This window comes from Budorcas taxicolor, chromosome 5, assembly GCF_023091745.1.
Source record: "Budorcas taxicolor isolate Tak-1 chromosome 5, Takin1.1, whole genome shotgun sequence".
Classification (NCBI taxonomy): domain Eukaryota; kingdom Metazoa; phylum Chordata; class Mammalia; order Artiodactyla; family Bovidae; genus Budorcas; species Budorcas taxicolor.
In genome coordinates this window covers 150,724,955-150,738,799 of record NC_068914.1, presented here as the reverse complement: position 1 = coordinate 150,738,799, position 13,845 = coordinate 150,724,955, and the positions used below count along the sequence as shown (strand labels likewise).

The 13,845-nt window shown below is 46.2% G+C and overlaps 1 protein-coding gene across 1 annotated transcript in view; it reads left to right on the top strand.

Annotated features, from left to right (window-relative positions):
- The first annotated feature begins 2,298 nt into the window (after positions 1–2,298).
- The window catches only part of SLC6A13 (solute carrier family 6 member 13), a 35,524-nt gene continuing 23,977 nt past the window's right edge, over positions 2,299–13,845 (top strand). The window contains exon 1 of the mRNA XM_052640707.1: positions 2,299–2,500. Within this exon, the coding sequence (XP_052496667.1) occupies positions 2,299–2,500 (202 nt within the window). The remainder of the gene's footprint in view (positions 2,501–13,845) is intronic.

The window sequence follows — 13,845 nt, the reverse complement described above, 5'->3', positions numbered from 1 at the left end:
ATATATACATCTCTTCATTTAATCCTCATGGCTAAGTGTATTCTGTCATGCCCCTATATAAATCCATCAAGAGTAGGTGTTTCTTTGGTCAAGTGTAGATTAACTTAAACACCTATTTATCTTACCCTTTCACAGCTTAGGACTTGAAATGGGCAGTGATTTAGAATTAAGATGTGTAGATTATAAAACTTTGGACAGTTAGAAAAACTTCCCAAATACACACACACACACACAAACACACACACACATCTGTATATAGAAAAGTCTGAAGAAATATTCACCTCACGGTTGTTAGTAGTTACATTTGGAGAGTAAAGCTGGAATCAGGAGATGGAGTGAAGAGACATTTTATAGACAAGCAAACCAAGGCTCAGAGTGATGAATTCATTTCCTGGGACTCGGATGGTCTCTGATGCAGAGCTATGGTTTGAATCCAGACTTGCCCTTCAATTGCACGATGCTGCCTCTGCTAATCAACGTGGCTAAGAGACCTAGGGTAGGCTTCTGTTCTCCTGGGGTCTGCAGGGGATAGAGAAGTGAGGAGGGTAGTGTTTAATCATTGGAAGACTCCCATTGGGCCCAGAACCTGCACAAGACAAGAGGCAACCTTCTCAGAAGGACTGGGGAAGCTTCTGGGGACCAACGGCTTGGGTTTCTCCTTCTTAACCCACAGTCTCTGGAGCCCGTTCCTTCATTTATCAAATAAGCAGCACATTCCTGACCTCCCTCTGGTTTTCTGGATCCCCCGGGGCAGCCCCATTGGGGAGACAGAGCTGTAGGAGGCTCTGTGACCAGATGGGGCTCTTGTGAGAAAGTTCTGTTCCCAGGAACTTTTCTGGGAGGGGGGTGCGTTGCGTAGAACGAAGCACATGTATTCACTTCTGCAGAGAAGGGACCGCTGTATACAATCAGAGATACTTACATTAGACTCGCTGCTAAACCCACCAGCCATTGTAAGCAAGGGAGGTAGCTGAACAAGCAGGACGTCGTGGGGTCAGGTCCCGGCTGTGCTACATGGCTGCACACATGTCATCCAACCTCTCTGATGGGCAGCTCCCGGCTTACAAAGCAGAGGGAACCTTGTCACATCCTGGGGCCGCGTGGACTGAATAACATAAAGGCATGTAAAGCGCCTGGTCTACAGCAGTTGTTCTCTGAACATGACCACGTCCAATCTCACCCTCAACCCAGTGCGAGTCTAGAATAGGGGCAGGCAGGGTGTAGCCTGCAGCTCTGTGTTCATCATCTTATGTTGTCGTCTCTGCGGTAATGGAGTCCTGCGCTGCCGTCACCAGAAAAGAAAAGGAGCCCACGGGTCGTCTTCCTCTTATGTTGCTCTCAGAGAGAGATGCAGGGCTGACCTGGGAAGGTCAGCTCATCTTACTCAGAGTCCCTGGTTCTACTCAACCTTTCTCGTCTTCTTGCAAGGATCTAAAAAAGATGACTTTCACATTCCTCTTATAAAATAAAACATGTTTTTGACGAAAATGTAGAAAATATAGATAAGGAAAATATCTCTAAAACCCATCTGCTGAGAGAGAAACATCTTGGTGAATATCCTAATTTTCATGCATGCAAATACTTTATAAGGTATTTTTCCCAGCATCATCATGGCATGTGGTCTATTTTGTAACTGTTTGCACTTCACATTTTGTGAACACCTCTTTGTTTCTTTCTTCTGCAGCACAGTTTTTAATGATTATATAGTAGTCCATTGTCTGAGCCATAATTTATTAACCTAGTTACCATATTTGAACATTTATGTGCTTTCTAATTTTTCATTGTTTTAAGCATGAACATCCTCAGTGCTGAATGTTTATACAGAGTCACAGTTATCTCCGTAGGGTAAATTCCCCAAAGGAGAATCGGTGGCTTAAGGATACATACAAATGCCATCCCTTCAACTGTCCTTGAACACGGAATAGAGAAACTGAGGTGCATGCGTATGCAGATGAGGCTGGTTGGAGGGTGGCAGAGAGAACTCAGACAGCCTGGGGCAGGTGGGCTCCCCATGTCCACAAGCCCCCACCCGAGGCACCTTCTAGGGGTGCAGAGTCTGTGCCTCAGAGTCAGTGCCTTCTTCCTGAAGCAGGAAGAGAACATATACTCTCAGCCTTTACCAACCAGACATGCCAAGGGGGGTGCGGGTCTGCACACAGCAGCAGGAGTCACTCTCCTCCCCGGCACTTTTCCTTTGGGAATTTGGTGGAAGGGAAGGGGGAAGCTTTCCTTCCAGGCACCGCCCCCCACCCCCGGCCCCCAGCAGTAGCACAGTGCCCTGCTTGTCTTCCAGGGGGAATGGATAGCAGGGTCTCGGGCACCACCAGTAATGGAGAGACCAAACCAGTGTGCCCAGGCGTGGAAAAGGCGGTGGAGGATGGTGCCCTGCAGCGAGGGCAGTGGAGCAACAAGATGGAGTTCGTGCTGTCCGTGGCAGGGGAGATCATCGGGCTGGGTAACGTCTGGAGGTTCCCCTACCTCTGCTACAAAAACGGGGGAGGTGAGTTCACTTGAGGTGGGCGCGGTGGGGGAGAACTGTGCCCGCCTGGCACCTCCTGCCTGGGCAGTGGATGGAGGTTTCCTGCCTCTGTTACAAAAACAGGGGAGGTGAGAGGCACTGCACCCTTCACGCCCGCAAGGCTGTCTCCATCTCCTGCACCTACTGCTCTCTGGGGAGCTCCATAGATGCAGAGGATGCTGGAGTTGGAAAACCCTTAGAAGTTACTCAGGATCCTGCAGGAGAAGCACCTAGACAGGGGTGACGTCCTGGGTGCCCATGGTGGCAGCAGAGAAACACAGGTGTGGGCTGGGACCAGATGGATGGGGGTTTGGGTTCTGGCTCTGCTACTCACTCCCTGTGACCTGGAGCAAGCCCTTGGACCTCAGGTGGGCGCTGAGAACAGAGACGGTTCTTCCTGCCCCTCAAGGTGGTTGTCAGGACTGGAGGTTGTGGGCAAAGGGCCTCAGAATCCATGGCTGTGCTGAGGGCGATGTTGGCACCCAGCTATCCCGTGGCCTCGAGACTCTGCAACCAGGGCCGCCTGTCCCCAGCCTGCCGCGCCCCGTCCCCCCCACACCACGCATCACCTTTGATCCCAGTGACTCTTCTTTTATAATTTTCCCACTGAAATGTTTGCATGGGGTGGGGGAACATGGACTCCAGTTCCTTTCTGGATCCTTCCTGCCTCTCAGGCCCTGCAGTGATCCCACTGCCCCCTTAGCAATGCAAGTCACTTTCCCACCATGGACTCTCTTTTAGGCACCCCCGCCCTTGCCAGGTCTCTGGGGAGCCCCTGAGGGATTTCCCAGGTGCTGAAGGCCTCTGGGAAGAGCAGTGGGTTTGGAAGGTCTCCTCGTCGGTGGGTAAATCTTAGCAGGACTGGGCTCCCAGGTCTGGTTTTGGGGGCGGGATGGGGCTGCAGTCTGGGCTGGAGAAAGGGAAATGCTGAGATAGATCATGGGGAAAGACTGAAGAGGTAGGACTTTGTGGGCCACGAGGACTTTAGGGCACCCTAATGCAACACTCACCCTTGGTGGGGGCGTGGGAGCCTCCCCGTGCATGAACCCAGTTGAAGTGGTTTTGGGGAGAGAAAGCCCACAGCACAGAGTAGGGGTGGGAGGTCAGGAGGGAGGAGAATATAGAGAGGCCCTGAGCCCATTCAGACACTCAGGATGGTGGCAGCTGGGCACTGGCCCAGGGACCGGAGGTTAATTTGTATTTTTCCCAGAGCAGGTGGGAGTGGGCCAGTGTGTTCTCCTTCCCCCAGACTCTGTGGCCGGCAGTCTGAAGCTGCAGGACTTTGCTAGGTTGGCTGGCATCTCTAGGGAAGGCAGGAGGTCCCCACCTAGCCCTGGACCCTCCGACAGCTTGTTCAGACCCCTGGGCCTTAGGGTGGTCAGATTCGGCTAGTCTGGGGAGGAGAGGGGGGTGGGGAGCTAGGCCAGGCCTGGGGGCTCTGTGTCTGGACCCAGTGACCAGCTTAGCTCCTCACACGGCAAGATTAGGAGGTGAGCTGCTTTCTGCAAGCCGCTCTGGAATGGGACCGCGAGGTCGGCCTGGGAATTAGCAGGACTGGCACGAAGAGGTGGGGGAGGGATTCTGGGGTCTGTGGGGACCCCTGCGCTGAGGAAGGGGGAGCGGGGGCCAGAGCAGGAGCACAGGGTCACCCTGTCTACGGGAGGCGTCCCCCAGTAGGTTTGCGCCTAAACTCTGCTTCGGGGGCCCGTTTAGGTCTGTGTGGCCTGGGGGTGTGTGGCTGTGTCTCAGAAAAGGAAACACAGGCCGGGATCATGACCACAGCCCATGATTCTTCACTGAAGGAGCCGGGGTGTGGAGGTAGGACATGGCTGCCTCCTCCCTGGGCAGGGCCCTCCCTCTAGCACGCTGGTCCCCAGGAGCTGTTTTGGGGTCCTGGGACCATCTGCAAAATCCTGACGCCATCGCCCTTCCTCCCACCCGTTCTTCTCCAGTGGGGCACCAGGCCTCAGGCTTCCTCTTCTCTTTCCTTGACGGACAACGGCAGCTGGAGGAAGTGCGCTGAGGGGCTCTGGGGCTGGAGGCTGATGCCCAGCTTTGCTCTGAAGGCCCTGAGTCACGCAGGGCCAGTGGGTGGACATATGGGTGGCACCTTTACCGGCGTGATGGGGACCTGCCTGGGACCCCCCGGGTCTGTGCAGGGACCCAGACAGGCCAGCTCTTCTGGTTTCTGGTGTTCCCAGAGGCTCACCCTTTCTGTGCTCTTCACCCCTCCTCGGCCCCTCAGAGCATAGACCCCATACTTTGTCTCATCACCTTGGTCTGGAAGGGACCAGACACCTCCTTGTGACAGGGCCCTTCACTGCCCACATGAGATAAGGGCGGGGAGGGGGAGGACAGATGCCTCCTAGGTAGGTTTCATCCCCTCCTCCCAGTTCAGTGTTTTTATTTAAACCCTTGGCCCTCAGATCAGGTCTGGGACTCCCAGGGGATTCGAGGATGGTTCTGAGCAAGTTCTGAGGATGCTGGGGTCGTGGTGTGAACCCCTCGAGGTCACGTGTGCTATCAGCCTGCCTCTGCTGGGTGCTTTCTCCAACTTCACAGCTGCAAATAGCCGCTTTTGTGCTTGGAGGGAGGACCTTATCGTTGCTAATGTTTGTTGGTGGGGGAGCTCAGTGAGGAAGACATCCCCAAAGCATAGCATCAGTTCCAAACTGAAAATGCAAGTGCCGTCTTTGGTTCCTTCCAGCTTGGATGTTTGGTAGATCCGATTAGAAGTGAGTCCCAGGGCAGGGGAAAGGCTGAGCTAAGAATATGATGGTGGACAGGTCGACAGTGAAACACAGTAGCTAAAACTAGAGACGCTGAGAAAGCGGTGTGAAGAAACCGAGTCTGGTGGTTGGGACTTGGGCTTTCAATGCAGAGGATGCGGATTCAGTCCCTGGTTGGGGACCCAAGATCCCACATGCCTCATGGTCAAGAAACCAAAACACAAAACAGAAGCAATATTGTAACAAATGCAATAAACACTTAAAAAATGATCCACATCCAAAAAAAAAAAAAACAACTTAAAAAATATATATATATATATATAATCAGCATCCAACAAAAGACGGGGAAAGAAGGGGTGCTTCTAGGTAACTGTGCTCCTTGCCCAGGCATTGTGGCCAGTCCACCCTGAGCACTTGCCCTCACCTCCTGGCCCCTATGACTTTCTAGAATCAGGCCAACCAATGTAAGTCACCCAACGGTGGTTACACACTGAGAACGTACTACCTGCCAGGAACTACTCTGAGTTGTGGTGATAAAACGGAAACAGAACAGACCGCCTCCCTGTTTTTGTGGGGCTTTCATTCTGGGCGTGGGTGGGGGCAAGACAGACAGTAAACATAGCAAACAAGAAAATGACACAGCGTATCAGAAGTCGCTGAGCATCACTGGAGCAGGGTGGGGCGGCCACACTGGGAACACTTGAGTGACAGCTTCTGGGGTCAGGGGTGAGACCCGGTCTTGGGGATATTGGAGGTGGGGAGTGCATCCTGGGGCAGAGGAAACAAAAGGTTTTAATGGCCTCAGAGAGGGCGGCTGGCTGGTGTGTCTGGGGAGTCAGAGGAGGGGAGTCACTGTAGGGGGTGGGTCCTGCAGGGCTTGTCAACCACTGTGGGGTTCGGCTTTCACTCCAGGGCTGGGGAGTCAGGGCAGGAGTTTGAGCAGAGCAGCCAGTCTTACACTTGAACACGATCTCTGTATCTGTGGTGCTAAGAACTGATGGCAGAGGCTTCAGGCCAGAAGCAGACCCGTGCCGAGGCTAAGAATCTTGAGGTCTCTGCTGTCCTTCTTTCTCACATAACTGCTGACTCTACCTGGATACCCAGATCCTGGTTGCTACAGAACCCGGGCCTTCAGCTGGAACCTCTCCTGCTCCCTGGACCCTGGGCTACCAGCATTCTGAGATTCCCAACACCCAGGATGCCCGGGGCTGGAGACCCCGAGTGAGACCACAGCGGAATGTGCTACCGCTGGGCCACTCAGAAACCAGGATCTCAGAGGGACGGCTGCAGGGCGGTGGCATAGCCAAGCAAACCCCAGCTCTAGACATCAGGGAGAGGGAGCACATAGGACGCCTTTGCCACGGGCGTTAGACAGCCCCATTGTGCCCTGAGGTTGTCCGTAGATACTAAGGAGCAAAGAGAGACAAGGAGCGCATGTCTCCATGCAAGAGTCATAGTCATGTTATTAGTATGTGATGACTGGTTGCCATTTTTAGTTAGTGACTCAGTGCCAAGTATTGGTTCAGTAGTGCTGATTACAGCGTGTGGTAATTCATGAATCCTCACCGCTGTGTTACTCATGTGGAACATTTAACGGTTTGTCTTAAAAAAAAAAAAAGTCACCTGGAGGGACTTCCCTGGTGGTTCAGGAGCTAAGACTCTGAGCTCCCAATGCAGGGGGCCTGAGTTTGATTCCTGGTCAGGGAAATAGATCCCACAAGCTGCAACTAAGACCAAGTCGCCAAGTAAATAATTTTTTAAAAAATTGTCACCTGGAAATGACAGGTGACACCACAGAATGCGCTCTTACTGAGAAGGATGTCTAGCAGAATGGGTCTTTTCCAGGATGGGTGTGTGGTCTCTGGCATCCCATGGGGGGTGATGCCAGGACATTTGAAAACTGATGGAGGAGACTGAGTGGGGGCTTTGGGGGAGCAGGAAACCGTGACTCCATTCTCCTTCTCCAGGACTGGATATGTCTTACAGGGGTGGTGGGTATGGCTCTGGTGAGGAAACGGGCAGTGTCTCCAGGACTCCCTGGTGGGCACATGGGTCCCTCTTGGGCTCCATCCCTTCTCTAACTCCCTCCCCAGTTTGGGGCCAGTGACTCTGCCTGGTGGGTGTGGGCTTTGTCCCTTACGGCCAGCTGCCGAGGTACTCAAGGAGGCAGAGGAGGAGGGGAACAGACTGACCACAAGACCCGGTGCAGTTAAACGTTGGCTTGGTTTATTGGGAAAGAGCAGGTGGCATAGAGATGGGGGGAGGGGCTTGGAGACTCCTCTCCTGGCCCCCCCACTCTCTCTTTGCTCTCTTTCTTTGATGTTTCTAACTCTCAGTAGTGACAGTTCATTTCAGCTACTGGATTCTCTCTTTCCTAATTCCCTCCTCCTGCCCGGCGAGTCTTGGACTGATTTGTGTACTTACTTGCCTGAGTTGTTTATGATCTTTCTTTGCCCTTATAGTCACCAAGCGTCTCCCTCAGTGCCTGAATCATGCATGGACTACACGCCAAGAGACTTGGAAGGCAGAGAACTGGAGGAGTTGCTTCCTCACCACCAACTTTTGTTTTAGCAATTTTAGTATGGTATAATTGGCTTACAATAAATCGTACACATTTGAAGTGCACAGCTACGTAAGTTTTGCCATAGGTACACACCCTTGAGACCATCACCACTATCAAGATAATTAACGGGGACTTGCAGGTGATCCAGTGGTTAGGACTCCAAGCTTCCATTGCAGGGGGCACAAGTTTCATCCTTGGCTGGGGAACTAAGATCCTACATGCTACATGGCATGGCCAAAATATAAACTAAAAGAAAAAAAAAAAGATTGTGAATATATCCATCACTCCCTCAAATTGCTTCCTGACCCTTTCTCCCACCCCCAATCTCTGCAACCCCATCTCAATGCAACCACAAACCTGTTTTTTTTTTTTTTAAAGATTTTTGATGTAGACCATTTTTTAAGTCTTTATTGAATTTGTTACAATATTGCTTCTGTTTTATTTTTTTTATGTTTTGGTTTTTTTGGGGCTGAGAGGCATGTGGAATCTTAATTCTCTAATTAGGAATTGAACCTGCATCTCCTGCTTTAGAAAGTGAAGTCTTAATCAGTGGACCACCAGGGAGGTCTCTGTTTTTGAAAGATGCAACTATTTCCAGCTTTACTGATTTATTTCTGATACATAATATATGAAAGTTTAAGGCATACAACATTATGATTTGATACAAGTATATATTGCAAAATCATTACCACAATAGGGTTAGTTAAGAATTCCACTCCTTCATATCATTACCTTTTCTTGGTGGTGATAGCTTTTAAGATCTACACTCTTAAGAACTTTCTAGTATATGAAAAAGTATCATTCACTGTAGTCACCACACTGTACAGTTCTAGCCCCAGGAAATGTTCATCTTATAATGAACTGTGTACCCTTTGAGTATCTCCCCATGTCTCCCACCCCCAGCCTCTGGCAACCACTATTCTACTCTCTGCCTTGATGAATCTGACTATTTTGAGATCCCACATAGAAGTGAGAACACACAATATATTTACTTTACTTTCTCTGTATAACTTATGTCACTTAGCATGATACCCTCAAGGTCCATCCATGGTAGCAAAGCATGGAATTTCCGTCTGTCTTATGGCTGAATAATACCCGACTGTACGTATAGCATTTTCTTTATCCATGCTGTCCCTGTACGCTAGTTTGCGTTTCTTAGACTTATCTATAAATGGAATCATGATTTGGCTTCTTTGACTTAGCATAATTACTTTGAGATTCATCCATCTTTTTCATTTCTCAGTAGTTCCTCTCTTGTTGTTGCTGGATAGTATTGTAGCTCAGTCAGTAAAGAATTCACCTGCAATGCAGGAGACCTGGGTTCAGTTCCTGGCTCAGGAAGATTCCCTGGAGAAGGGAATGGCTACCCATTCCATATTCTTGCCTGGAGAATCCCACAGACAGAGGAGCCTGGCAGGCTACAGTCCATGGGGTCGCAAGAGTCGAACACGGCTTAGTGACTAGATCACCGTTTCGTTAGATGGGTGGACTGCCATTTATCTCTTCTCCTGTTTATGGACATTTGGGTTCTTTCCAGGTTTTAGGTATTACAGATGAATCTGCTAAGAACATTTGTATACAAGTCTTTGTATGAACATATGCTTTCACCTCCCTTGAGTAAACACTTAAGCGTGGAATGACAGGATTATATGGTAATGCACCGTTACTTTTTAAGAAATTGCCAAACGCTTTTCCAAAACAGTTGTGCCATCTTACATTCCTGCCAATGGTGTATGTGGGTGCCAGCTTTTCCACATCTTCACCAATACTTAGTCTTTTTTTTCTTTTACTTTTTTTGGCTGCTCCACGCACATGCGAGGCTTGTGGGATCTTAGTTTCCTGATCAGAGATGGAACTGCAGTCCTTACGTTGGGAGCATGGAGTCTTAATCACTGAACCACCAGGGAAATTCCTGCTCTGTCTTCTAAATTTTTAATTGGTGTGTAGCATGACTTCATTATTTAAATTTATAATGACTAATGATATTGAACATATTTTTATGTGCTTATTTGCAACTCACATATTTTTTTCTTTTTCTTTTTTTTTTTGGTGAAAACCTTTTCAAATCTTCTGACCATTCGAAAAAAAAAGGGTTGTTTGTTTTCTTACCATCTTAGCCACTGGATCACAGGGAAGTCCTTCGTTTCTTTTTAATTACACTTTATTGAGTTATGACTGACTTACAAATAGCTGTACACATTTAACATATCAACTCGAGTTTTAAGGTAAACACATACCTGTGAAACCATTCCCACAGTCAATGTCATAAACATATCCATCACCTCCAGAAGTTTCCTTTTGTCCTTTTTTATTTTAATTTTTTGTGATAAGAACACAATATAAAATTCATCTTCTAGCACATTTTTTTTAATTTATTTTTTTAATTGAAGGATAATTGCTTTACAGAATTTTGTTGTTTTCTGTCAAACCTCATCATGAATCAGCCATAGGTATACATATATCCCCTCCCTTTAGAACCGCCCTCCCATCTGCCTCCCTATCCCACCCCACTAGGTTGATACAGAGCCCCTGTTTGAGTTTCCTGAGCCATACAGCAAGTTCCCTGTGGCTATCTATTTTACATATGGTAACGTAAGTTTCCATGTCACTCTTTTCATGCATCTCACTCTCTCCTCCCCTCTCTGCATGTCCATGAGCCTCTTCTCTATGTCTGTTTCTCCACTGCTGCCCTGGAAATGAATTCCTCAGTACCATTTTTCTAGATTCCATTTATATGCATCAGAATACCATATTTATCTTTCTCTTTCTGACTCACTTCACTCTGTATAATAGGTTCTAAGTTCATCCACCTCATCAGAACTGACTCAAATGTGGTCCTTTTTATGGCTGAGTAATACTCCATTGTGTGTATGTACCACAGCTTCTATATCCCTTTATCTGTTGATGGACATCTAGGTTGCTTTCCTGTTCTAGCTATTGTAAATGGTGCTGCAGTGAACAATGGGATGTGTGTGTCTCTTTCAATTTTGGTTTCCTCGGGGTATATGCCTAGGAGTGGGATTGCTGGGTCATGTGGTGGTTTTATTCCTAGCTTTTAAGGAATTTCTATACTGTCTTCCATAGTGGCTGTGAAGGAAAGTTGCATGGCTCGAGGTAGCCTGGAGTTAAAACTCCCCTCCAGATCCTTCCCACCATTCTATGCAAAACAAAGAACTCTCTCACCGGAAATAAAAATGGACATTAGGTTGATTACAACCAGCTCCCAGCCAGTCCAGCCTCTGGTCAATCTCCAAAATTCCTTTCCCCAGCCGTTTAAGAGATGACTACTCAGAACAACCTTGGGGAAGAACAGGCCCCCTTAAGACAGTAACTTTGCACATACATGCCTATATATACTTACTCATTTCTTAGGTTAGTGCAGCAGCTCGCTAATCTGACTGCTGCCCCTTCTCACCTCATTAAAGTTCTTCTGTTCCTGTAAAGTGCCTGTCTCGTTCTTTTTTTGAACCTCGCCTTTTCTAATTCTCTTAACCAACAGGCTGTATCAATTTACATTCCCACCAACAGTGCAAGAGCGTTCCCTTTTCTCCACACCCTCTCCAGCATTTATTGTTTGTAGACTTTTTGATGATGGCCTTTCTGATTGGTGTGAGGTGATATCTCATTGTGGTTTTGATTTGCATTTCTCTAGTAATGAGCTATGTTGAGCATCTTTTCATGTGTTTGTTAGCCATCTGTATCTCTTCTTCAGAGGAATGTCTGTTTAGGTCTTTCCCCCACTTTTTGATTGGGTTGTTTGTTTTTCTGGCATTGAGTTGTATGAGCTGTTTGTATATTTTGGAAATTAATCCTTTGTCAGTTGTTTCAGTTGTTATTCTTTTCTCCCATTCTGAGGGCTGTCTTTTCACCTTGCTTATAGTTTCCTTTGCTGTGCAAAAGCTTTTAAGTTTAATCAGATCCTACTTGTTTACTTTTGTTTTTATTTCCATTACTCTAGGAGGTGGGTCATAGAGGATCTTGCTTTGATTTATGTCATCGAGTGTTCTGCCTATGTTGTCCTCTAAGAGTTTTATAGTTTCTGGTCTCACATTTAGGTCTTTAATCCATTTTGAGTTTATCTTTGTGTATGGTGTTAGAAAGTGTTCTAATTTCATTCTTTCACATGTAGCTGTCCAGTTTTTCAGCACCATTTATTGAAGAGGCTGTCTTTGCCCTATTGTATATTCTTGCCTCCTTTGTAAAAAATAAGGTACCCATAGGTGCATGGGTTTATTTCTGGGTTTTCTATCTTGTTCCATTGGTCTATATTTCTGTTTCTGTGCCAGTACCATACTGTGTTGATGACTGTAGCTTTGTAGTATAGTCTGAAGAAAGGAAAATTTATTACTCCACTTCCATTCTTCAAGACTGCTTTAGCTATTCAGGGTCTTTTGTTTTTCCATATGAATTGTGAAATTTTTTGTTCTAGTTCTATGAAAAATGCCGTTGGTAATTTGATAGGGATCGCATTGAATCTGTAGATTGCATTTGGTAGTGTAGTCATTTTCACAATATTTAAGGAACATGGAATATCCTACCCAAGAACATGGACTATCTCCTCATCTGCTTATTTCGGCTTTGATTTCTTTCATCAGTGTCTTATAATTTTCTGTGTACAGTTCTTTTGTCTCCTTAGGTAAGTTTACTCTTAGATATTTAATTCTTTTTGTTGCAATGGTGAATGGGATTGATTCCTTAATTCCTCTTTCTGATTTTTCATTGTTAGTATATAGAAATGCAAGTAAGTGGTTTCTGTGTATTGATTTTGTATCCTGCAACTTTGCTAAATTCACTGATTAGCTCTAATTTTTAGATACTATCTTTAGGGTTTTCTATGTACAGTATCATGTCATCTGCAAACAGTGGGAGCTTAACTTCTTTTCCAATCTGGATTCATTTTATTTCTTTTTCTTCTCTGATGGCTGTAGCTATTACTTCCAGAACTATGTTGAATAATAGTGATGAAAGTGGACACCCTTGTCTTGTTCCTGATCTTAGGGGAGATGCTTTCAGTTTTTCACCACTGAGAACAATGTTTTCTGTAGGCTTATCATATACGGCCATAACTATGTTGAGGTTGGTTCCTTCTGTGCCCATTTTTTTTGAAAAGTTTTAATCATAAATGGGTGCTGAATTTTGTCAATGGCTTTTTCTGCATCTATTGAGATTATCATATGATTTTTATCTTTCAATTTGTTAATATGGTATATCACATTGATTGATTTGTGTATATTGAAGAATCCTTGCATCCCTGGAATAAACCCAACTTGATCATAGTGTATGAGCTTTTTGATGTGTTGCTGAATTCTGTTTGCTAAAATTTTGTTGCAGATTTTGCATCTATGTTCATCAGTGATATTAGCCTGTAGTTTTCTTTTTGTGTGTTGTCTTTGTCTGGTTTTGGTATCAGGGTGATGGTGGACTCATAGAATGAATTTGGAAGTGTTCCTTCTTCTGCAATTTTTTGAAAGCGTTTTAGGAGGATGGGCATTAGCTTTTCTCTAAATGTTTGATAGAATTCTCCTGTGAAGCCATTTGGTCCTGGGCTTTTGATTTGGGGGGGAGATTTTTGATCATAGCTTCAATTTTAGTGTTTGTAGTTGTGTTGTTCATAATTTCTATTTCTTCCTGGTTCAGTCTTGGAAGGCTGAACTTTTCCAAGAATCTCTCCATTTCTCCCAGGTTACCCATTTTACTGCCATATAGTTGTTCACAATAGTCTCTAATACTACTCTGTATTTCTGCATTGTCTGTTGTGACCCCTCATTCTTCATTTCTAATGTTGTTGATTTGATTCTTCCTTTTTCTTGATGAGTCTGGCTAGAGGTTTGTCAATTTTGTTTATCTTCTCAAAGAACCAGATTTTAGTTTTATTAATTTTTATTATTGTTTCTTTCATTTATTTTTCAATTATTTCTGCTCGGATCTTTATGATTTCTTTCCTTCTACTAATTTTGGGGTTTTTTTGTTTTTCTTTTTCCAGATGTTTTAGGTGTGAAGTTAGGTTGTCTATTTGATGTTTTTATTGTTTCTTG